Source organism: Eublepharis macularius, chromosome 9, assembly GCF_028583425.1.
Source record: "Eublepharis macularius isolate TG4126 chromosome 9, MPM_Emac_v1.0, whole genome shotgun sequence".
Taxonomy (NCBI): domain Eukaryota; kingdom Metazoa; phylum Chordata; class Lepidosauria; order Squamata; family Eublepharidae; genus Eublepharis; species Eublepharis macularius.
The window spans coordinates 20,294,005-20,318,562 of NC_072798.1; the positions used below are offsets into that span (position 1 = coordinate 20,294,005).

The 24,558-nt window shown below is 43.9% G+C and overlaps 1 protein-coding gene across 1 annotated transcript in view; it reads left to right on the forward strand.

The window, feature by feature from the left end:
- Window positions 1–24,350, forward strand: part of ADA2 (adenosine deaminase 2) — a 33,396-nt gene extending 9,046 nt beyond the window's left edge. The window contains exons 2-10 of the mRNA XM_054989260.1: window positions 1,321–1,646; window positions 4,302–4,527; window positions 9,092–9,302; window positions 10,879–11,006; window positions 12,760–12,850; window positions 14,717–14,825; window positions 19,234–19,391; window positions 19,861–20,063; window positions 21,609–24,350. Coding sequence (XP_054845235.1) covers window positions 1,334–1,646; window positions 4,302–4,527; window positions 9,092–9,302; window positions 10,879–11,006; window positions 12,760–12,850; window positions 14,717–14,825; window positions 19,234–19,391; window positions 19,861–20,063; window positions 21,609–21,717 — 1,548 coding nt within the window. The 5' untranslated portion in view covers window positions 1,321–1,333 and the 3' untranslated portion in view covers window positions 21,718–24,350. The remainder of the gene's footprint in view (window positions 1–1,320; window positions 1,647–4,301; window positions 4,528–9,091; window positions 9,303–10,878; window positions 11,007–12,759; window positions 12,851–14,716; window positions 14,826–19,233; window positions 19,392–19,860; window positions 20,064–21,608) is intronic.
- Window positions 24,351–24,558: the final 208 nt, after the last annotated feature.

Genomic DNA, 24,558 nt, shown 5'->3' on the forward strand with positions numbered 1-24,558 from the left:
TGTATGCGTAGGGTTTTCTTTTTTCCTTTCATGCTCGTGCAAAGAATTTTGGTATGTCCTTAAAAATAGGCAATTTAAGTATCAGGTTTTCAAAGTGTAACAGGAAGTTTGTTTTGTTCTTTATGAGCAAAGGCAGTTCTGTATCGTCACCCACACCAGACTGGACATTTCCAGAGGTGCTTGGATTTATTTATTTTTTGCAGTTGTTAGGAGTGCGGGACACAAGGAAGGAACAGTCAACAATGAATGAACTGCTGGGGTATCTTTTCATGAGGTTGTCATGTAATATATGACTGTAATCAAGTTTTCTTATTCGTACTTCCTCCTAAGTCAGTTTTCCTAGGGCTATTTGCGACTGCATCCAGATAGAATGCAGAATAGGCAGGTTAAAGTAACATTATTGTTGTAATAATAAGTCACAGGAAATATAAAGAAGGAGCTCAACTCAACTGTGGGGGATGCAGAATATCAGATAACCGCTTTACAACCTTGGTCCTGTCTCTCTTGTGTGTAGGGGTGCCAACCTCCAAGTGGGATCTGGAGATCTTCCAGAATTACAACTAATCTCCAGACTACAGAGAGCAGTTCTCCTTTGGAGGGTGGGCTCTGTGGCATTGTACCCTGCTGAGGTCCCTCCTCTCCCTAAACTCTGTCTTCTCCAGGCTCCACCCCCAAATCTCCAGGAATTTCCCAATGTGGAGTTGGCAACACTACATGTGTGGTTTGCACTGTCACTGGTTACTATACCTAAATACACACCTAACTTTGTTATCGAGGGGATTTGTGTTATGTACTGAATCGTGTGTTGCTTTAAAGAAACAGTTTTAAATTGTCATTGGGCTGCAAAGTTTGTAAGTTTGCCGTCATAAGCTCTCTTATTCTCCTATTTAACTCAGTAGCTCAAGTGACTTTATGGATGCATTGTTATGAACATTAAGGTCAGATATCTGTGAACAGTTGTGCTTGCAATGCAATCAAATATTCTGGACTATAAGAAGCATATGCTGTCTGAAATTTTATGGCCCATGTGTTGAGTGTGTCCATGTGATAGGGTTCTAGTTACTGTTTTTTATCTTGAAATGTGTAAATTCAGCACTGCATGATCTTGACTCTGCTGGAGACTGACAAGAGAGAGATGGTTTGGGGTTGGTTGATCACTTGGAGAAGAAAGTCGCCTATTCTTAAAGTATTTAATGTAAGGTGAAGAGTATGTTTATCATCTCTTGTGATGAGGAGCTCTGTCTCACTTCATTCAATTTTTGTGCTGAAGATGATGAAGATTTTGTTTTCAGCATTTGTCTTTGTGGTGATGTTTTGCAGCTGTGTCAGAAAGATGTCTCAAGTTCTTCGAAGAAGTGAATGGGAAGCAATGCTCATTTTCAGCTTGGTTTCCCTTTGTGTATCCCTACCGCTATGGAGTGATCGGGACTCCCTCATCGAAGAGGAGAATGCTCGTCGGACTGGGGCCAACCTTTTGCTGGGGAAATATGAAGAACGTGTGAACAAGAAGCTGATGCGTCTCAAGGAAGAGGAAGTGGCCGAAGCGATGCACACAGGGCTGTTTCCACCCAGCATGCATTTCTTCAAGGCCAAAGCCCTCATTGATCAGAGCGCTGTGTTCAATTTCTTAAAGCAGATGCCAAAAGGTAACAATACTGACTTAGAGTTCCTTGGGCGTAGGTAGGTTTTGTGGACTGTGATGACTAAAAAAACTGTATAAAGAAGGTACCAAATTGGCCAGACTAGTTGGTGCACATACCTACCCTTTCTGCTGCATAGCTTTTACTCTCAGTGAAGCATGTGTAACCAGCAGAACCTTGGTTTCTTAGAACTCTCTCCTACATTTTTCCAAATGGAGAACTGATAGGGTTGACAAACTTCCAGGTGAGGCTTGGAGAATTACAACTACCAGATTACAGAGTTCAGTTCCCTTGAAGAAAATGGCTACTTTGGTGAACTGACAATATGTGTGTATGCATTTGTTAGCTGCAGCTTATTGTATTGTAATACTGTATGGTATTATTCCCTGCTGAGTCCCCTCCACTCGCAAATCCACCTTTCCCAGGCTCCACCTCCCAAGTCTTCAGGAATTTCCCAACCCAACAGTGGCAACCCTAAGAACTGGGGGATGGGTCAGGTCAAGAAATGAGAGCACACTTGTTATCATAAACTTGAAATATAACAACATTTCAGCAACAATAACTGCACTTATATACCACTCTTCTGGACAGATTAGTGCCCCACTTAGAGTGGTGAACAAAGTCAGTGTTATTATTTCAGCTGGGGAGCTGGGGCTGAGAGGAGTGGCTTACCCAAGGCCACCTGCTGAACTCATGGCAATAGCACGATTTGAACCAGCAGAGTACTGGTTCACAACCCAACCACTTAACTACAATGCTACGGCATACAGGTGTTGTTAACATAGCAACCTTTCTAAATATGGGGTCCTACAGCACTGTTGGGGGGGGGAATCAGGGAGCCAGGTGAGCAGCCAGCAGAGGTAGCAGCTGACGTGCAGAGGGCCACAGGAAGTTCTTCTCATTTCCAACCCCTCAACGTGATAGGGTGAGGTGGGTGAGGCCACACTGTTTGGTGAGCTGGCTGGCTAGCAAGCCTGCACACAACAAATCCCATGAAACATGACTTCAGTGGCCATGGGTTCATCTGTCACATCTGTATCTGATGCTTGAGTCTCAATACAGAACAGGGATTCTATTTGTGTACCACCCATTCCACTGTCCGACAGTATCTCTGCCTCAGAGCCAAACTACAAGTGACGCCTGACACAGGTTGGACACTTGTCAGCTTCCCTTAAGTTTTGATGGGAAATGTAGGCATCCTGGTCTTGCATCTGTAATGGAGAGCCAAGCTGTAAAACCAGGATGCCTACATTTCCCATCAAAACTTGAGGTAAGCTGACAAGTGTCCAACCTGTGTAAGGCGTCACTTGTAGCTTGGCTCTGAGCTGATAGTCAGGAAGCTACTTATCTGCTGGGGGAAACAGCTCTTCCTCTACCAGCTCTTGTTGTCTACTGGTGCTCTACTAGTCAGCAGAAGAAATTCTTGTTGGTATGGTGGCATTACATGACTTCTAGTTTTACCACAGAGTTTATGGTGATTCCTAGAGCAGAGTGATTTCACTTTCAAGTTTTCCATGGAAGTGATACAATACTGTTCACTGATGTGACCTCTCATGTGCCCCCTGCCCAGCCTCCTGCTAGTTGCCGGCAGCTGGCTGGTAACCCTAGCTGACAGATACAGCCTTGGTATCGAGGACCCCAAAGTTTGTTGTCGTTGGCAACTTCAGTGTTCCTGCTGAGGGGGCTCTGACAGGAGCAGCTCACAGGCTCATGGTTTCCATGACAACCACAGGGATGTCCCAGAATGTTCTAGTCTTTACACATTCAGCAGGTCACATGCTTCATTTGTTTCTTTCTGGGGACAAGGCACATGTCTTGGTAACAAGGGGATCTTCTACTCTGCCCTTGTAATGGACTGACCATTACCTGATAAGGTTTAAACTCATGGGCACCCGGAACTTCCACAAGGGTGAAGGGCCGGTTATGGTGATCTAACTTAGGAGACTGATGAATCCTGAAGGTTTCCTCTGTTGGAGATTTTTCAGTCAGCAAGATTGATGCTCCTGTCACAGCCCTAGTCGGCCTCTGGAATGCATAAATGAGGTAGACAGAGGATATTATTGCTTCTGAGTTCCCTTTCGCACTCATGGAGTGAAGAATACCCCTTGTTTTACCATTTCCTCCAGGGGAAATTATCTCTGTAGTCTGGGCATCAGTTGAAATTTTGAGAGAACTCCAGGTGCTTCCTGGAGTTTGGTAACAAGGGCTGCCAGTTCTGGGTTGGGAAATTCCTGAAGCTTTGGCAATGGAGCCAGGAGAGGGCAGGAACTTCAGCAGAGTATAATGCCATAGAGTCCACTCTCTGAAGCTGCCATTTTCTTTGGAGGAACTGATCTGTGTAGTGTAATTCCAGGAGATCTCCAGTCCCCACCCCCAACCCCAGAGGCTGACAACCTTACCCCCTCTGCTTTGTTTGGTCTGCTGCCTACTCCAAGCTCCTTCTCTTATAGGGTGTTGCATTTGTCTTTTGCTCCTTAAACTGATCTGCTTTTTCTCTCTAGGATTACTCATAAGATTGCTGCTTCTTTGCCTGCCCCGTCTCTCCATAGCATTAGAACAGCACGGCTGGTCACTGCCACCGGACTTCATCACCACCACCACCAAATCCTTTGGTACCTTGATTGTGTTGTTGTTGCTCTTTTCTTTTTGTTCACTCTGCAGGTGGTGTTTTACACCTGCACGACTATGCCATTCTTAGTGCTGACTGGCTGGTGAAGCATGCCAGCTACCTTCCTGATTGTCACATCTGCTTCTTCCCTTCGGGGGATGTCCGTTTCAAGTTCTCGGAGTCTCACCCTCCTAAGGAAGTGCTGCCTGGTTGCTCTGAGTGGATATTGCTGGAGACCTACCGCAAGAATCTGAACAATGTGACGGAATTTGATAACAGGTGGGTGAGAGACTGTGATTTTCATAGGGGAATTGCACTGTTATGCAGCCCGGGGCTTTTTTTCAGCTGGAACAAGGTAGAACGGAGTTCCGGGACCTCTTGAAAATGGTCACATGGCTGGTGGCCCCGCCCCCTGATCTCCAGACAGAGGGGAGTTGAGATTGCCCTCCGTGCTGCTCAGGGGCATGGAGGACAATGTAAGCTCCCCTCTGTCTGGAGATCAGGGGGCGGGGCCACCAGCCATGTGACCATTTTCTCCGAGGGCAACCCCCTGAGTTCCACCACCTCTTTTCCTAGAAAAAAAGCCCTGACGCTGCCCATCCTTTTAGTGCAAGAGGATTTTATTGTTGTTGTTATTGTTATTAATTTTATTCTTGCTGTTGTTTTTTATTGTGTGTGCTACAAGTTTTAACCTTCCCATCTAACCTTCCTCTTAGATATTTATTTTATTTAAAACATTTCTACGCTGCTTTTGCCAGTGGGGTGTAGTGTTTAGACTGCTGGACTAGGGTCTGGGAGACCCAAGTTTGAATCCCGACTCTTGCCATGAAGGCTGCCTGACTGACCATGGGCCAGTCACACACACTCAACCTAAACCTACCTCTCAGGGTTGGTGTGAGGATAAAATGGAAGGGAGAATGATGTATGAGTCCTCATGGGGGGAGAAAGGTGGGGTATTCATGAAGTAAAAAAGTTAAAAACAAATAAATAAATAGGGTCCCCAAGGCAGTGAACATTAAAACATTTCAGTATTAAAACAATGTTTAAAATAAATAATTTAATAGAAACATAAACATACATATATTACTGAAAGCATCATAACCATTTTGTGAAGAAACCCTTATGGTGAAGTTGTAATATAAAAGTAATAATTACTACTTAGCATGTTTCCCAACTAGCCAAAGTTCCTTACACCATTTCGATAACCAGCTTGGTGTAGTGATTAGGGTGGTGGGAAACCCAGGTTGGTATTGCACTGAAATTGCAGGAGGTAGAAATCAGAGCCAGGAAAAGAGTGCCCCCCTCTGGAATCTTCTGCCCAAACCAGTTGCATTATGTTGTTTCATGGCAAGGTTTTAGGGAGTGACTACTTTAATCTATTAATGCAAACATCTCTTTGTTTCTTCCCTCCACCCCCATGTACCTTCTTTTTCAGTTTGAGTGCATAATGAGGTGAGAACCAGAGGTTTTTGATTTTGCAAGTATTATGAGGTGTGAAGACTACAGAAACTGAGCAACTTAACACAAAAACTTACTAGGGTAAATTTGGCACTAACTAGGAGGAAGTCTTGTTGATCATAGGGAGACTTAATTCTGAGTGGAGTAAATATAGCAGTGTGCCTAGACCTTGTACTAAACAGCATACGTCGTTCATTCAGCCATCTCCACCAGCAAAACATTTTCCTATCAACATGGGCCCGAAGAGCCCTTGTAAAATTCCCACCCTTTGGCCTCCTCTTGTACTTTCAGATAAGTTTGCCAAAGATTCCTCTTTGGCGCTTCATTCATTCCTGGTTTCTAGGGTGACGCTTACTATGTCACCACATAAGCAGTTCTCTTCAGAATGGATCTGCAATGCTAGTTACTACTACACATAAACTAGCACAAAATGCTGCTGCTGTGTGCGCTTCTCTAGCTATGGTTCATTTCCTTTCCATTATGTTGCATTGTTTATGGAGTAGTTTCTTGCATCGGCCCGATCTTTTGTGTGCTAATGTAACGAAAGACCCCTATTGTCATGCACAAGAGGGCAGAGTTAACGTTGCTGTGGAAACCTTAACTCTGAATTCCATGACTGGTGGGCACATAAAAACTCACCCTGGATGTGGCAAGACTATTTGATTTGTAGTCTTTTTCCTCACCCTCCCCTACCCCTTTAATAAAAGTAATAAACAACCAAATGGAGTGAGAAATAACTGTAGCCCAAAGCACAGAAAGGGACTCCTTAGGTAAGATAACAGCAGCTGGCATATTAAATGTGTGGCAAACAGACTCCATTTTGTGGTCTCCCATCCCATCTGCTGACCAGGCCCAACGCTACTTTGTTTTATGAGAATTGGCATCGCTGCCTCTTGCAAGCTGTAGGAGAACCATTTTCCTGATGAACAATAAAGATTTCGACAACAAGATAATAAGTATGAATTCAATCCAGTTCTCACATGTGTAATGATGTGTACTTTTAATTGGCGAGGCTGTGATTAGGCAAGGCACCAAACATAAACTAATCTTTGGACATGGTCACTGTTGTCATAGTAAAGGAACGAGACTTCGACCCAGAGCAAGCAATGGATTAAGGGCCCTGACGGAGAGACAGCGCAAGCCAGAATGTCACACAGATGTAATTTGCATATTTTGTCACAGATGATGGGCAAGTTGTTCTTGTTCTTGACGCCAGCATATTCTGAAATGGATAACCCCAAGTGTGAAAGATCTTGTCACTGAATCTGAGCCAACGATGTAAAACGGGCATACAAATCAAGAACATAAATAAATTTAGTTTGGGACTTCCTCCCTTTTAAATATCTGAATATGTGGTATTTAATTGCGATGTGTTCAAATTAGCGCTAATATATAAAAGGCTAACCATGTTGCTGATGTCTCACTTTTTATCCCCGCACATGAGCAGTATGCGGCGCATGCACAGTACGCGGGGATAAGAAGCAAGTGGGGGCAAAATGGTTTACGTCCCTGCTGCCTCCTTGGAGCCTCCACAGGCCCAGAAAGGCCCAGCACAGCAGCAAGAAGGCCCGGTGCTGTGGTGCTGGGCCTTCCCGCTGTCTCGGGGCTTTTGGAGGCCCAGGAAGACCTGGGCTAGCGAAGGGGAAACCCAGCACTGCAGCGCCAAGCCTTCTGAGTGCCGAGGAGCCCAGCACCCACTGCTGAGGAGCCTGCTGTGGCGGGCCTGCACGTTCCAGCGGCCTGCTGTGGTGTGGGACTGCCCAGTCTGGTGGGTTGCTGCAGTGCAGGGGGCCCAGCCCTCTGCAGCACGGGCTGCCCAGTCTGACAGCCCACTGCACCTCAGCCCCACAGCCTGCTGCAGCACAGGGTAGCCTGGCCCAGTGGCCCACTGAGGTGTGAGGCTGTCTGGCCCGGTGGCCCGTTGCAGTGCAGCATGGCCCAGCGGCATGCTGCAACATGGGGCTGCCCTGCCCTTTGCAGCACGGCCTCGTCTGGCTCGGCAGCGTGCTCCAACCCGTGGCTGCCTGGCCCATTGCTGTGCAACCCAGCCCGGCCCTGCAGTATGCTGCAGTGTGGGATTGCCTGGCCCATTGCGGTGCTAGTCAGCTCAGATGGGCCTGTTGCAGCACTCAATGGAGGAGTGACGGAGAAGCCCACCCGCCGCTCAGCTAGGCAGGGAGAAAGCTGAGCAGTGGGCACTCTGCTGCTGCCCCCCCTCGCCCATGGATCAGCTGGCCCACAGGCAAGGGGGGCAGTGGTGGAGCATCCACCCATCCGCTGCTAAGCTGAGCAAGGAGAAGGCCCTGCCTGGAGGCCCGCTGTGGTGCTGGGCAGCCTGGCCGGCAGCCCGTTGCAGTGTGGGGCAGCCTGTCCCGCTGCAATGCCGGCCAGCCTGTCCCTCCAGAGGCTGTTGCAGTAGTGGGAAGGCCAAGCAAGCTGGCCTGTGCCATTTTCTAGGGCCTGTTTTTTAAAAAACGGGCTCTGTTACTAGTTTTCTATAATCATTAACAGGAACCAGTAAGCAGAAAAGTTAGAATTACTGGTATGAGCTGTGCATCGTGTATTCAAGAGATACAAGAAAGACTGTACTCTAAAGCAACAACCACAGTGCCCAGTTTGAGGACTTACCACATACAACAACATGACTCAGACAATCACTATAGAAAAGGCCCTCTCCCAGATGGCCATCTACCATACTTCCAGTGAAGAACCTCTGCTGATAATCGCATGGTTTGAAAGTCAGTTTGGTGTAGTGGTTAGAGGTGTTTGACTAGAATCTGGGAGGTAGGGTTGCCAGGTATGGGTTGGGAAATTCCTGGAGATTTTGGGGGTGGAGCTTGGAGAGGGCAGGGTTTGGAGAGGGGAGGAGCCGCAGGAAGGTATAATATAATATAATCCACTCTTCAAAGCAGCTGTTTTCTTCAGAAAAACTGATCTTTGTTGGTTGGAGATCAGTTGTAATTCCAAGAGATCTCATACCACCTGGAGTCTGGTGAACCTACTGGGAGGCCAAGGTTTGAATCTTTGCTCCTCCATGGAAGTTTGCTGGGTGACTTTGGGCCAATCAAATGCTCTCAGGCTAATCTCTCTCACAGGGTTGTTGGGAGGATAAAACAGAGAAGAATAATAAAGGTACCCCTAGCTCTGACTTCAGGCTGTGTAATCCTTGTGTACTTACTAGAGAATGTCTCTTCAAACATTACAGTCTTTACTTCTTAATATGCATGTTTAAGTGGGGGTAAATAATACATTTTTGTTCACACATGGTTGGTTTAGTTAGTAGGAAGAATTTAGAATATTTTGGTATTTTCTGTTGAAAAAGGCAGAAGTCATCCAACTATTGTGAAACTACAGCTCTCTCTGCCCCCTCCTTTTCTTTTGCCAGCTTGTTGAGGAACCTGACTCTGGTATCAGACGCCCCAGAGGTGACCTATCCATCTCAGGCTTCCATTTGGAGCAGATTTGAAAATGTCTTCATCACTGCCTCTGGCCTTATCTGCTACGCACCTGTGTTCAAGGCCTATTTCTATCAGGGTCTGTTGGAGCTCTATGAAGATAACATACAATATGTGGAGATCCGAGCCATGCTGCCACCGGTAACACATTGTGGTTTCTCTGTTCTTATTTTAAATCATTGATGCCCATAGCTGCTCTTCTCAGCCTGGGAACCAGTACTTGAGAAATACTATTGTACTGTTTAGGGACAAGAAATATTGTTGTTTCAGACAGGAAGCTATACTAGTTTGTAGCAGAACAAAATTCGAGTCCAGTAGCACCTTACAGACCAAAACTGTTATCCAGTGTACAAGCTTTCATGAGTTAAAGCTCGCTTTGTCTGATACCATATCTGATATAATGAGCTTTGACTCACAAAAGCTTATAACTGAAAAACTGTTGGTCTTTAAGGTGCTATTGGACTTGAAGATTATTGTAGATACTGAAAATGAGCTAAAGTCAGTTTTGTAGTTGCTGTGGCAATAAAATCCCCCTATAAGTTTTGCTCTGACCTTGTTCAGATATCATTTAAAACTAATGGGAAGCAGTTAACCCTTATAAACTGACTTAGTGTTTCCCAGAAATTCCATATATCTTCAGACATGATCTGCAGTTTACCCTCAGGTCAAGGTTTCTGTCTTGACCTGGATAGCTCAGGAGAGTCTGATCTTGTCAGATCTCAGAAGCTAAGCAGGGTCGGCCTTGGTTAGCAATTGGATGGGAGATTTCCACCAAAGACCCAAGGTTGCAGAAAAAATGGCGAACCACTTCTGTTAGATTCTTGCCATGAAAACCCCACTAGGGGTCGCCATAAGTCAGCTATGATTTGAGGGCAGGATATCATTTCAGAGGAGTTTCTGCCTAGGCCGGCTCAGTCCCCTGAATTTATGGGCCCCAGTAAAGTGTACCCCCCCAAGGTCCTGCATTCACTACTAGCTGCTTATGTAGCACAGTGCTATTACTTGTCATGATTTATTCCTTAATTTATCTACAGCATTTTAGACCCATTTTCCAGCAGTCAGAGTAGCCTAGAATCTGTAAAAACAACACCAGAAAAGACATTGCAAATCCATAAAACAATATTTGTAAAAACATCTAGAAAGTGGTGTAGAAGTTAGATTACCGACCTAAGGGTTGGGAGACCCAAATTCAAATTCTCACTCTGCCACGGAAACTTACTGGGTGACTTTGGGCCAGTTGGATCATTTGAAAATCTGAGGTCCACAGTGATAGAAGCCCGGCTTTTCGCTGCCACAGTTCTAATCTCTTGCAATGAGGTCATATAAAGTTGAGTTTGAATATCTGTCTGCAACAGGCAAGTGAGCTAATACATACCATAGCTCTGGGCCAGATTCTCATCCCTCCACCCATCTCCTTTCTTAAAACATTGATCTCCTGTCTTTTTTTTAATGCAGAAGGCAGCTTACAACTTAAAACATTTGCCTTCTTCTGCAGCTGCACCTTTAGTATTTCTACCAATGATAAAATCCTGAGTGGAAAGATAATTAATCAGGAACGTCTCCTGCGTAAGGTCCCATTGAAATGGAGATCACCTGTTCTTGCGCAAGACCCATTCATTTCAGTAGATCATGCATACAAATTGCTCTTGGTGGATAGTCCCTTTTCTCCTTGTCTGCCTTCCCACATGGCCTTACCTTTATGCCTGTCTGCCCACAGCTGTATGAGTTGGATGGAACTCAGCATGACAATGACTGGTCTGTAGCAGCATATCAAGATGTGGCAGAGCAGTTTGTCAAGGACCACCTGGATTTTGTTGGTGCAAAGATTATATATTCTGCACACAGGTGAGGGATGTCTAGACCAGTGTGCCACATAGGATGAGCCTATAGGGAGTTTGAAGTCTGTCAAAATCATAGGTCACTGGAAAGAGCAGAAAGGGGAAAATAAATTCAGAAAGATTATTTTTAAAATGTAACAACAAATGTAATAACAACAGTTCATCATGTTTAACCAATGAAACCAATCTATTGCATTAGCATCTAAGAAGATTTGACAGTTTAGCTATACCAATGGCAAGAATGGATCCTTAGAGTATACTTAGAATATTATACTGCTAGCACCAGTGAGTAAAATATCTAATCCATGCTGCCAACTGATCACTGTCAGATTTTGACCTTGAACGTCATTTTTAACAGTTTTGTAAACGGGACCGAAACCCTTAATGACTTTCCTTTCCAGTTTACACTGTCTTGGCACATAAGGGGTTTTTCTTTAACTTATGGCCCAGTACATTGAGACCCAACATGGTGTAGTGGCTAGAATGTTGGACTAGGATCTGAGAGAAACAGGTTCGAATCCCCACTCTGTCATGGAAGCTTTCTGAGTGACCTTGGGCCAGTCACACACTGTCTGCCTAACCAGTTTGGTGTAGTGGTTAAAAGTTTGGTGTAGTGATTAAGAGTGGCAGGACTCTAATCTGGAGAACTGGATTTGATTCCCTACTCCTCCACTTGAAGCCAACTGGGTGACCTTGGTTCAGTCACAGCTCTCTCTGAGCTCTCTCAGCCTCACCCACCTCACAGGGTGGTAGTTGTGGGGATAATAATAACATACTCTGTGAACTGCTCTGAGTGGGCGTTAAATTGTCCTGAAGGGTGGTATATAAATCGAATGTTATTATTATTATTATTACCCTACCTCACAAGGTTGTTGTGGGGATAAGATGGAGGAGAGATGAATTATCTAAGCCACCTTTGGAAGAAAGATGGGGTATAAATGAAGGAAATACACACGCACATACACAGAGTTAAAGCTTTTCTGAGAAGTAACTCTCAATACGTAAAATACAAATTTTATGGTATAGCAGGACTATATATGGAATCTATGCACAAAGCATCCAGATTAGCTCTGTATTTAGCAGCATTCTTACATTTATATCTTTTCCTTCCACAAAGAAGCTCAGGATGACATTCACAGTTTTCTTTTCCCCATTTTATCCTTATAGCAAAGCTGAGATAGAGTGAGGGTCTCAAGCTCACCAAGTGACATTTATGGCCAAGTGAGAATTTGAATGCAGCTCTGCCCAGTCATAATCCAATACTCTAACCATTACACCATGCTGACTCTTTTGTTTGGCTAAGCTCAATATGGGTAGCTGGTTAGTTTGTCTGTAGCAGTAGAAAAGAGCAAGAGTCCAGTAGCATCGATAAGACTAACAGAATTTGTGGTGGGGTATGAGCTTTCATGAGTCACAGCTCACTTCCTCAGATACCTACACTTCTTTTGTTAGACCGTTCATTAACATTAACAAATGTCCTCCCCATTACATCATTTGATGACTTACTGTATGTCTGCCCTAGGCTTCCGATCCCTGCCCATGAAAAATAATATAAAATTTCTGTTTCTTTTAAATGGACTGTTTTAATGAGAGCTTTTTAGCTAATGAATTTTACACACAACATCTGTATCCCCATCTATTGATTCAGAATTTGCAGGCAGCCTTCTTTAAACAGAGCTCTGAGGTTAACAGTATCAAATGGACCCTGCGACTACCGGTATTTTTCCTCCTGTAATTTTCTTTTTCTGTTGATTTTTCAGAAACCTGAACATTTCCCAGATTAAAGAAGCTGTGTATACAGCCATGTCACTCAGGGCCAAATTCCCAGGCACTATGGCAGGTTTTGATCTGGTAATCTCCTGTATTTCTTGTTTGGCTTTGTATTTTATGTTGGGAGAATCACAGGGTTTGCTGAGAGGCTTACTTGAGCTGTGGTCCTATCACACATGAAGATGGCATGTAACGTAACTTTGATTGTATGTCTGAATATCTGACAAATGCTGTAGAATAGCAAATCAATTAAGTGGTTGGGTGCAAATCAGCACTCTGTTGGTTCAAATCCCAAGGACCCAAGGTGGCCTTGGGTAAGCCCCTCCTCTCAGCCACAGCTCCCCAGCTGTATTGTAGGGATAATGATAACACTGACTTTGTTCACTGCTCTAAGTGGGGCACTGATCTGTCTAGAAAAGCAGTATATAATCACACTGTTATTTTTATTTTATTTTATTTTCAGAACAAAGAGGGGTACAGAAGAAGAAGGGGGAATAACAGGGTCAGAGGAACATTAAGATTTTGCACTACAAGAGTTGTTACAATAAAATACAGAGTACACAGAACATACCTTAATCAGAGTTCATCAATATTATATCTCCTATATAATCACACCATTATTAATATAATAGCACTCATTCCTAATTCTTAGGAAGTGAGAAACAGAATAAGGTATGTGAGGTCAGTCATTGCCATGACCTAAGCATCACTCCTTCCCGTTAAGCCACATCATCACAGTTCATATGTGCCCGCAGCTGTTCACCAGGCACAATGAACACGCATGAAACTGCCTTATATTGAATCAGACTATCTGCCCATTAAGGTCAGGATCGTCTACTCGGACTGGCAGGGCCTTTCCAGGGTCTCAGGTGGAGGTCTTTCACATCACCTACTGCCTGGTCCTTAACTGGAGATGCTGGGGATTGAATCTGGACCCTTCTGCATGCAAAGCAGAGGCTCTTTCACTGAGCCGCAGCCCCTCCTCTTGCCAAAGGTGTTGGGCAGCAGCCTAATTCACATGGGAAAGTCTCATTGAGATAAATAGGACTTGCTTCCATATAAATATGATTAGGATCAAGTTATCTGTGATCCTCCAGAAAGTTTCCCTATGCACAACTCATTTAATTTTTTGGCTTCCATTCTGGACCCCAAAGGTTATGTGACAAAAAACATGTTACTTGTACAGCCCATTCCTTTTTTTTAAAAAAAATTAAGGATTATCAAGTACATAGTCCAATTCAAGTCTTACTTTTACATTCACATAACAATAACTTATTTACTAGTTTTACTATTAGTGCAGCCCATTCCTGTGCATGTTTAAGTGTGTATAGGATTGCTGTTATTACTGATGAACAGACCTGTGATTCTCAAAAGCTTATGCTACAATAAAGTTGGTTAGTCTTAAAGGTGCTACTGGACTCTTTTTGATTTTGCTACTACAGACTAACACGGCTAACTCCTCTGCATCTGTTATTACTGGGCTCTGTTGTTGCTGTTTTTTCCGCCAGCAAGGGAAGCTGACTTTGGTAATTTAAAAATAATCCAGGTAAAACTATCACAACCATATTACATTGGATTATTTGAGTTGATCTAGAAATTGTTCAAATGAACAGGGAATTTTGTGCATCCCACATTTTGAGAATTACTGAAATAAATAGTATAAGAGAATCAGGATCTTTTCTGGGGAATGTTCCAACAGAGCTAGAGTGTTAAGTTGTATGGCAAATCTGCTTAACCCACATTGTCATTTCAACAAAACCACATGTACAATTCCCTGCTTCTAAATTATGGTTCCCAGTATACCTCCTCCTTATTTGACCAAGTATCTAGTATTTCTTTTTAAAATTAAAAAACAAGTTGCTATCAGGACTTGAATGCAAATCCTTCCTGTTGATAAAGGCAAGTTTTTTTGCATTCAGTTGCTATCCAGAGTAATTTTCTTTTCAGGTTGGCTGGGAGGATGGTGGAAAATCCCTTTGGGAACTAAAGGAAGCTTTGACCATTCCGCAATCTCTAGGAGATAATTTGCCATACTTCTTTCATGCTGGTGAGACTGGTAAGTAAGAATATTGCACACTGCTGATGCAGGGACAATAGAGAGGAGACGAAGGCTACATTCCTGTGGTCACTCACCTGTAAGTGTCATTCAATAAACTTGCACATGGCTGGTCGTTCAGCTATCTTAGAAGCCGATCTCATTTAACAAGGGAGTTGGCTTCTGCATGAAAATGCCCATGTTTAGAGTTTGATCTACCCACAAACCAAGTAAACTACAGTTTGGCCCTCAGATTAAAGGGCTTTTAAATGTTTTTTTTTAAAATGCTGTTACAATATTACACGTTTTTTGGGAATGCCATAAGGCCTCTTATATTTAACATAGTTAATTTGTTTATTTCATTTATACTCCACTTTTCTCCCCAGTGCGGGGGGGGGGGGCAGCATGTCTTAATACAGTCCTGCCCACGTTGAACCGGGAACTGTGCATGCAGAGTGGATGTGGTGGTGTACCCGAATACACACCCATATTGCAATGCAGTTCAGGATGCAAGCCAGCCAGCACAATCTCTGTCTTCAGTGTGCATTGTGGATGGGATGTTGTTTCCATCCATGTTGCAATGTAGACATGAGTTATAAGTGGGATTGTGGTGGGGAAGTGGTTTGTTTGTTTTAGTGCAATCCTATGCAGAGTTAATATATTGTCGAAGGCTTTCACAGCCGGAGAACCATGGTTGTTGTGGATTTTCCGGGCTGTATAGCCGTGGTCTTGGCATTGTAGTTCCTGACGCTTCGCCAGCAGCTGTGGCTGGCATCTTCAGAGGTGTAGCACCAAAAGACAGAGATCTCTCAGTGTCACAGTGTGGAGAAGATGTTGGCAGGTCTTTTGGTGCTACACCTCTGAAGATGCCAGCCACAGCTGCTGGCGAAACGTCAGGAACTACAATGCCAAGACCACGGCTATACAGCCCAGAAAATCCACAACAACCTATCCTGTTGATTTCAATGGGTTTAAACTGGAGTCGTTCTGCACAGGACTGCCCTAGTATCAGTCTGTTTGTCTACTTCATTTATATCCCACCTCTCTCCCCAGTAGTAACTAAGTGGTTTACATCATTCCTCCATTTTATCCTCACAACAACCCTGTGAGGTAGATTAAGGGTGTGTGTTTGTGACTGGCCCAAAGTTGCCAAGCAGGAGAGAGTGGGGATTGGAACCTGGGCCTCCCAGATCCTAGTTGGACAGCCTAACCATTACATTCCCCTTTGGCAAGAAAGCATTCTCATTAGCCCATTGGATCCTTCCTCTCAGACCATAGTATGGGCTGAGCTCTTGTTCAGCATTAGGGAACTTGCCAGGGAGGGAAATGTGTTCACGTGATCATGTTAGTTAACTTTGTGTACTGCAGCCTCTGAGAGCCAAACTGCAAGTGATGCCTTACACAGGTTGGACACTTGTCAGCTTCCCTCAAGTTTTGATGGGAAATGTAGGCGCCCTGGTTTTACAGCTTGGCTCTCCATTACAGCTGCAAGACCAGGATGCCTACATTTCCCATCAAAACTTGAGGGAAGCCGACTAGTGTCCAACCTGTGTAAGACGTCACTTGTAGTTTGGCTCTGAGTGTTGCATGCACGTTGCCCCATATAGCTTTGGACTGAGATTGTATGATTGAGGGAGGAGGAATGTTTCCATCACTGAAATTGCCCCCGCAGCTGCTGTTAGCAGGGGGGGAGACAGGTACAATAGAGGTGCTTGTCTCTTTCCCCCCAGCAGGCTGGAGGAGAGGGGCAATGTTCTCAGTGTCTGGCAGGCCAGCTTCTATGGACAGATCATTCTGCGCTGAGTTTTTGCCAAGATGTGTCTCAGGACTTGCCAGACAAGATGCTCAGTTCACTGAAATTCGCAGTCAACCTTGCACAGTAATAGTGCAATGGCCTGTGTGGGTTAAATGAATTTAGTGTCACTGTTAAACTTTTTCCTCCAGCCTCACTGTTCACAGCATGAAGTATAACCGGTGTTAGCCTTTCCAGTCAGCTTCTGTGGAGACTTTTCTGTTTTGTAAAAAAAAAAATGGAATTGTGTGCATGTGAGTGCGTGCTTGAGTGTGTCAGCTCTGCTCTCTTGTTATCCCTCCTGAGTCCTAAGCTTATTGAAGCTTTGGGACAGAAAGGAGGCTTTTATTTATTTAGAATATTTATACCTTACGGTCTTAGTCATTATACTTTGTCAGAGCTGCTGCTCCTGTCACAGCCTGTGTGGCTCATTTGCATAAGCACCCCCAGAACGCCTTGTCAGAGCAGCCTTTGGGCAAATACTGCAATCCATCTGTGCTGCAAGAGTGTGCTCCCCAAGGACTTTGGCAAACTTCAGCTCAAATGTCATCGTGGTTTCAGTTTTTACCAAGACGTGACAGAGGAGCTGCGCAGGAGAGGGTTCAGTCTCAGAGACGTGGTTGTTAGCCTTGCAGAGTGAGAGTGCCATAAGCCATGATGTTAAACCGAGGTGCAGTTATCGCTAATTGAAAACTTTTCCAATCTGGCCGCTGCTGGTAATTCTGTCAACTGCTGCAGAGGCTCTTTTCATTTAATGGCAAACCCGCCCAAAAAGGGTATTCTCAGTATTTTATTGGGGAGGGGGAGGGAGTTGATTTTGAGGCTCAGTGCATTCCAGGTTCCTTGATGGATCTTGAGCTTTGTGTGAAGACCTCCTTTATAATATCTCTTCTGACACCCTTTCGCTTCAGCTTACGGGAGTGCTGAGTAGCAAGTAACATTATAGGATACTATTTCACTTTATTTGTGTCTGCTCAAAAAAATTAAAAATATGTTACAACAGAAAAATGTAAAATCTTTTGCCTTATAGTTAAATATCGCTCTCCCTTATGCAGATGAATAAATCTACATGGCATACAGGGCTACGATAGACAGAGAGAACCTCTTAAGGTATTTTTAAAAAGGTAAATGGAATAAAATACAAACAATGTTGCCACAAAAAAGGGAATGAATGGTGCTCTGGATTGCCCAAGACTACCATTGCAAGTTCTCAGATGGTATTTTAGACTGCCTAGGTAACACCAGACAACATTGCCGTGTTCAGGATCAAGTGTGCTGGGGAGATTGGATTGGATCTAATCAGCTTTTCTATTTGTGAAAAAGGAAGGTGGGGTTATTGACTATGATTATTATTAACAAAAATTTTACCCTACAGGACAACCAAGATGGCGAACAAATTTTAAACATAAAAATTAAAATATCATCTTAAATACCATTAAAACCAGCATATAAACCAGATTTTAAAAGAAATACCAAAACAAACAAACAAACCAATTAAAACATTGGGAAGAGAGGAGGGATCAGTAAGGGAATCCCAAGCAGGAAAAAAAGATATTCACCAGCTGGCAGGAAGACACACTGGTAATAGAAGGGGACAGGCAAAATCTTCCTGGGAGAGAGTTCCAGAGTTTTGGTGCCACAACTGAGAAGACACTGTCACAGGTTGCCACCAGCCTATTCATAGAAGGTGAGGGCATCCAAAACAGGGTCTCCGAAAATGACCACGGTTGTCGGGTCCGTTCCTAAGGGAGTAGGCAGTCCTTTAGGTATGTTGGTCACAAACCAAATAGGGCTTTAAATGTCAGCCTTGAAATGTGCCTGGAAACAAATTGGCAGCCAGTGTAGATAAGCCAAGACTGGAGTGATATGTTTCCTGGAGCCCACTCTAGTCAACATCCGGGCTGTAGCATTCTGTCCCAAATGAAGTTTCCAAACATTTTTAAGGGCATGTACCTGGGCATGAACCACAGTGGTTAGATCATTCCTGCCTAGGAAAAGCCACAGCTGCCTAACCAATTGAAGTTGGTAAAAGGCACCCCTGACCACAACTGCCACCAGTTCCTTCAAGGGGAGTGCAACCCCATCCAGAATAGGTGACACCTTAGATCCCAGGTCAGACGTCAGACCTTCCTAGGGCTGCCAGCTTCAAGTTGGGGAATTCCTGGAGACTTTGGGGGGTAGAGCTTGGAGAGGGCAGGCTATGGAGAGGGGAGGGACCTCAGTAGGGTATACTGCCATACAGTCCACCCTGCCCCCAAAGCAGCCATTTTCTCCAGGGAAACGGATCTCTATGGCCTGAAAATCATTTATAATTCTGGGAGATCTCCAGTTACCACCTGGAGGTTGGCATCCTGAGGCCTTCTGCTCAACACTAGCATTGCAGACTTGTTGGGATTAAGCTTCAGTTTATTAGCCCACATCCACTCCAAAACTGCCTCCCTTGGACCACCAAGAAGACAGTAGGGGATTATCGGATCTGCATGGATCAAAGCCATGTTGGACTAAGGACGTAATAAGGAGAGGATCTGGTGAGGATGGGTGACAATGCTGGCTGGATCCAACCTGTATGTATCTGAGATTTTAGTGAGTACCGTTTTGTGATTATATACTAACGTAGCAACTCTGTGTGTCGTTCAGACTGGGAGGGCACCCCTGCGGATAATGATGTCTTGGATGCTCTGCTTTTGAACACCAGCCGAATTGGCCATGGTTTTGCCCTTGCCAAGCATCCGGTCGCTAGGAAGCTGGCCCTGAAGATGGATATTCCTGTGGAAATCTGCCCCATTTCTAACCAGGTACCTCTGAAACAAAAGGCCCAGCCCTGGGAGTTGTTTCCCTTGCTCTATGAGACGTACGTAGCAGCAGTAAAAAATGAACATGTACAGAATTACAGGCTACTAAGTAAACAAAGTCAGGTCTCTGAATTAGGAGCCAGGAGGTTTAGGTCAAGAGAGTAATAGTTAGTAAAGCACAAAGCGAAACCCACAAATTCCAGCAGGAGAGATTTGTTGACCAGTGCCTTCTATGGGACTTACTGCCAAGTAAATGTGCACAGGAAAGCAGACTGCGCACATTTATGTGGAAAAGAGTACCATTGAACTCAATGGGACTTAGTTCCAACGAAATATGCATAGGATCAGGTTGCACAATTGTGTCTTACTCTGTCTGGATTGTACTTTTTGTCTGCAGCCCACAGGAGGCAAATAATGCAATTTTTGAATGAAGTGACAGTAACTTACCTGTGTTCTGTATCTCTTCTTTAAGGTCCTGCAATTAGTATCTGATCTGAGAAACCACCCTGCTGCTGTTCTGATGTCGGAGGGCCACCGTATTGTGGTGAGTCCAGATGATCCATCAGTCTTTGGAGCAAAGGGTGTGTCCTATGACTTCTACGAAACATTTATGGGTATAGGAGGGATGTCTGCTGATCTGCGTACTTTAAAACAACTGGCTCTGAACTCACTAACGTAAGTTTTATGTTTCTTATATATATTGACATGTTTGGACTTCGTGCATATGTGGGCACTCTCCCTTACATAACATTTGGGTTGGAGGGCCGATAGAACATGAGCTAAAGATCCAGATTTGAAAGCCATGGTCCATTCTGTGCTAAGAGATCTGTCATTTCTGCACAGCCACATGCTAAAGTTTGCATCAAGGGAGTTCCTCTTCTGAATGATATCCCGGTGTAGGAAATAAAGCAATGGTTCATAGAATGAAGCAATGGTATGTAATAGTATCTGATTCTGTCTGGGAGAACCTACATTTCCATCCTATGTATCAGCTTGGAATAGCACAGATGATGGAGAGCACAGGGGGAAGAATCTGGAAGGATGATCTTTAGGGGCTTGCTAGGAGAGGAATCAAGGGACTGCTGGAGAACCCTAGAACTTGACATTCTGGTGCCACAGGAAGTTTCAGCTTGAATTCTGATCGGAAATCTAACTCTGCAAAAACTCCATTTTATAGACTGCAGACTAAATTTATAGGATAGCAGGTGTTCTTGGAATCTGTTACCTAAATATAAACATCTGTGTATGGGAAATGCCAATGTAATTTACTTTGAAGTGAGGATATACATGCTTTACTTGGGAGCAAGCCTCATTGAATTTAGTAGGACTTACTTCTTAAGACTGCCACATAAAATTGGAAAACATGTTTGAATCAGCATGCTAAGGGTACTGCCAGGTCTGCAGCTTTTGTATTTGATCTAGAGAATCTCTCCTATCACAAACTTCAGAGACTGAACATGAGAGCCAGTTTGGTGTAGTGGTTAAGAGCGCGGGACTCTAATCTGGAGAACCAGGTTGGTTCCCCACTCCTCCACTTGAAGCCAGCTGGGTGACCTTGGGTCAGTCACAGCTTCTAGGAGCACTCTCAGCTCCACCCAAAACACAGGGTGTTTTGTTGTGGGGATAATAATGACATACTTTGTAAAGCTCTGAGTGGGCTTTAAGTTGTCCTGAAGGATGGTATATAAATCAAATGTTGTTGTTGTTGTTGTTGTTGTTATTACATCCCACTGATCAGGGAGAAGGTGAGATATTATTTTGTAACCAAAATAATCCCATGATGATTCCTATGTCATGGCATCTTGTTTCCCTATCCCCCTCATATCTGAAAAGATTTCTAATTTTTTTTTAATGGCAGCACTCTCAGCTCAGTGTGGAAGCAGTCCCAGGTGAGAGACAGTCCCAGGTGAGAGATAGGGCTTTGTGTAGATTCTTATTATTACTAAAGGTGGACTATAGAGAAAGCATTTAAAAGCTGCAGTTCTCTGCATGCTTACTTGGAAGTAATTCTCATGGAAGGAAGTAAACAGAGTTTCAGTCCTCAGCACACCTGCAAGTGAGTCTCATGAATTCCGAGGAACTTATTTCTTAGGCTCTGCATAAAGAATTAATTCCTCGTTGGCTTTTCATTTCCTGCTTTCTTCTGACTTTTAACTTGGCCATTAGGCTCCGGAAGCAACCTTCCTTACCCTCTGACTCAGCTGCCATTCCTCTTCACAGACACAGCACCATGCTACCTGATGAGAGGACCCAGGCCTTGGAGATCTGGCAAAAGAAGTGGGACCAGTTCATCTTTTGGGTTTCTGAGACTGTTCCAGAGGAGCTATAGGAAAGAAGAGGTCCCCTCTCTTGAAGCTGGAGTGTCCGAGACACAGCAGGAATCTTTACAGTACAGTCATTTGCTTTGTATCTAGTAGACTGTAGCAACAGATTGTTTTAACACTGCTGTGCTATCAATCAGTTGCCAATTTTTAAGAAGCCTGCTGGTGGAACAGTGGGGGGAAATACAGGGGAAATGATGACTGGCGAAAGAAAGTGAGCACGGATCTCTTGTGTGTGTCCTCTACGGCCGGTGCTGCTAATGCCTCTGCTTCAGAATGGCAGTGACAGAGAAATGGAGTATCCTCACCGAGTGGATGCAGTCCTAACTTCTTCAACTATTTCACTCCTTCCCCTTTCTCGGCACCTGTGGGTACCTGTGGGAGAGGTCCAAGTTCCTTTTGTGCTGAGAAGATATTTCTTTATAAAACGAGCTTTAATATTTTGTGGAAGATACAAATTGCTCCTTCAAAGACATAAAAATGACATGTGCATATTCCACAATTTCATTGTGCAAGTATAGAATTCAGTATGTGGGCACTATATTCAGTATGCCAAGCATCTGAGCGTTCATTTAAAAAAGACAAGTTAGCTACCCCACGTTATTGTTAGGTGGGCATGCCCTACACCTATTGATTTCAATAGGCTTAGGTAAGCCTATCTGTGCATAGGATTGAACTGGTGTATGTTAATGTCTTGGCCATGATCAGTGAAATCTCAAAAGCCTAAACAGCATATCCAGTGACTGGGTTCGGTCTTCAATACCATGCATTGCTTTTTGCTCCTTCCTATGTCTAGCAGAAATAGAATAAACTATGCAAAACAGGCAAATATGGGCACATTTCCATAATTTGCATTGTTGATACGATTCACAGATTTTTTTCCTGGTACAAAATTTGCATACAGGAAACTGTATTATACTGAGCTAGACCATTGGTCGATCAAGGTCACTGATTTCTATTCTTACTGTCAGTGGCTCTTCAAGGCTTCATGAAGAGGTCTTTCATATTACCTCTTACCTGAGCCTTTTAACTAAAAATGCCGGGAATTGACCTTGGGACCTTCTGTATGCAAAGCAGATGATGCTGTACTGCTGAGCCATGGTCCCCTCTCATAAAACTATGTTTCCTTTGCATAAAATGTTTATTTTAAAAATGCTTGCATTGTGAGGTCTGTCACCAGATTAAAGAAATTTTATTCATCATGTGATTTTCAAAAAATAGACTAAAGCTATAGCTGCCCTGACCTAGATAGCCCGAGCAAGCCCAATTTTGTCAGGTCGTGGAAGCTAAGCAGGGTCGACTTTGGTTAGTAATTGGATGGGAGACCTCCAAAGAAGACAAGGGTCACCATGCAGAGCCAGGCAATGGCAAACCACATCTGTGAATATCTTGTCTTGAAAATTCTGGCGGGGTCCCCAGAAGTCAGCTATGTCTTGATGGCACTTTTCACCACCAAAGATGTATACAGTTACACAGCAACTGTTTTGAAGGGGGGGAAAAGAGCCTTCTGCCTTAATTCATAGATGATGCATACACTTCCTTAAGCAGGCACAGTCCTAGGAGAAGCATTCCTTCCTGTGTGTGAAAGAATGCTTCTTCACAGATGGCACCTGTTATGTTTTTTGTACATACTTGAACTGACGATAATTATTTTTTAAAAAAATGCTACCCAGTTAATTGGGGCATCTTTTTAATTTATCAAAAGTTTTAAAATCAATTAATATAACTAATTAACCTGCTGTGTTGAGGGTTGGCAGCCTTTTTGGCCTGAGTGCTGAATGAAGTGCAAAGTTTACTTGTGATGGTATTGGTGTGCCAGCAAACAGTAGCAGAGAGAGAGATAAGCATTGCTCTGGCTGTAGTGACTGAGGGGGGAAATGATTGTAATGACTATAATGACGGATTGCTCTTGAAAGCAGGTTTTCTAAGTGCAGCAATCAAAGAGCTGGGAGGGAGGACTTAACTCCTGCTTGGAATAGAAAGCTTGAGTGACAGATTGCTCTCTCCTCTCTGATTGGCCAGTTAGAACCCAGCTGAAGGACTGACAGTTGGTTTTCTGACAGGATTGTTCAGTTTGTGATTGAGTCTGACAGGAAAGGTTAGACAAGTTTCCCTCTGGAGTGAGAGAAGAGAAATCTTTTGCCTTAACTGTAACATCACTGTCTTGAAGAAGAATTCAATTTAAGAATTCTTAGTATAAGTGTCAGTAGAAGCTGACACCTGCTTGACACAGACACTATAGAACTGGGAGTGTGTTTTGGCAAGAGTGATTGGGTAGTAGGTTAGACTCCCTTTCAAGCCAAAAAAGGGTTATATCTTCTTAGGAGAAGAAGATTAATTCCTGCCCAGTTTCTAAGGGAGGACCCCAGATCTGTTGTGAAGGGAAATCAGTTTTAAACTAACTTCAGGTAATCGGAGCTGTAGTAGGAAACTCTGAAGAAACACTGTTGCTGTAACTAAAGTATTAAGTAAAACTCTCACTGCTAAGAACCAAGAATATAAGAAACAAGCTTCAGGAAAACTATTTTGCCTGTTACTTTATTCTGAACTATCAACAACATTTTACCTCAGCACTTTCATTCCCTGACTACACCTAGTCAATTCCTGCCTGTTAAATAAAGTTATTTCCTTTTGAACATTATACAGTCTCCCGTGCCATTTTCAACAAAGAGGGTTCCAGCTTCTCCCCATTAAGTTCCTGAGCTAAAGGAACTGGGCTAAAAGGCCAACAGATCTGACAGTCAGGATGGAACAGACAGACTTTCAAACCACAAGGATTAACATGCTACTTGGGGCTGCTCAGCCAAAGCAGGCAAACTGAATTTTGATGGGAAAACCTGACTCACAGT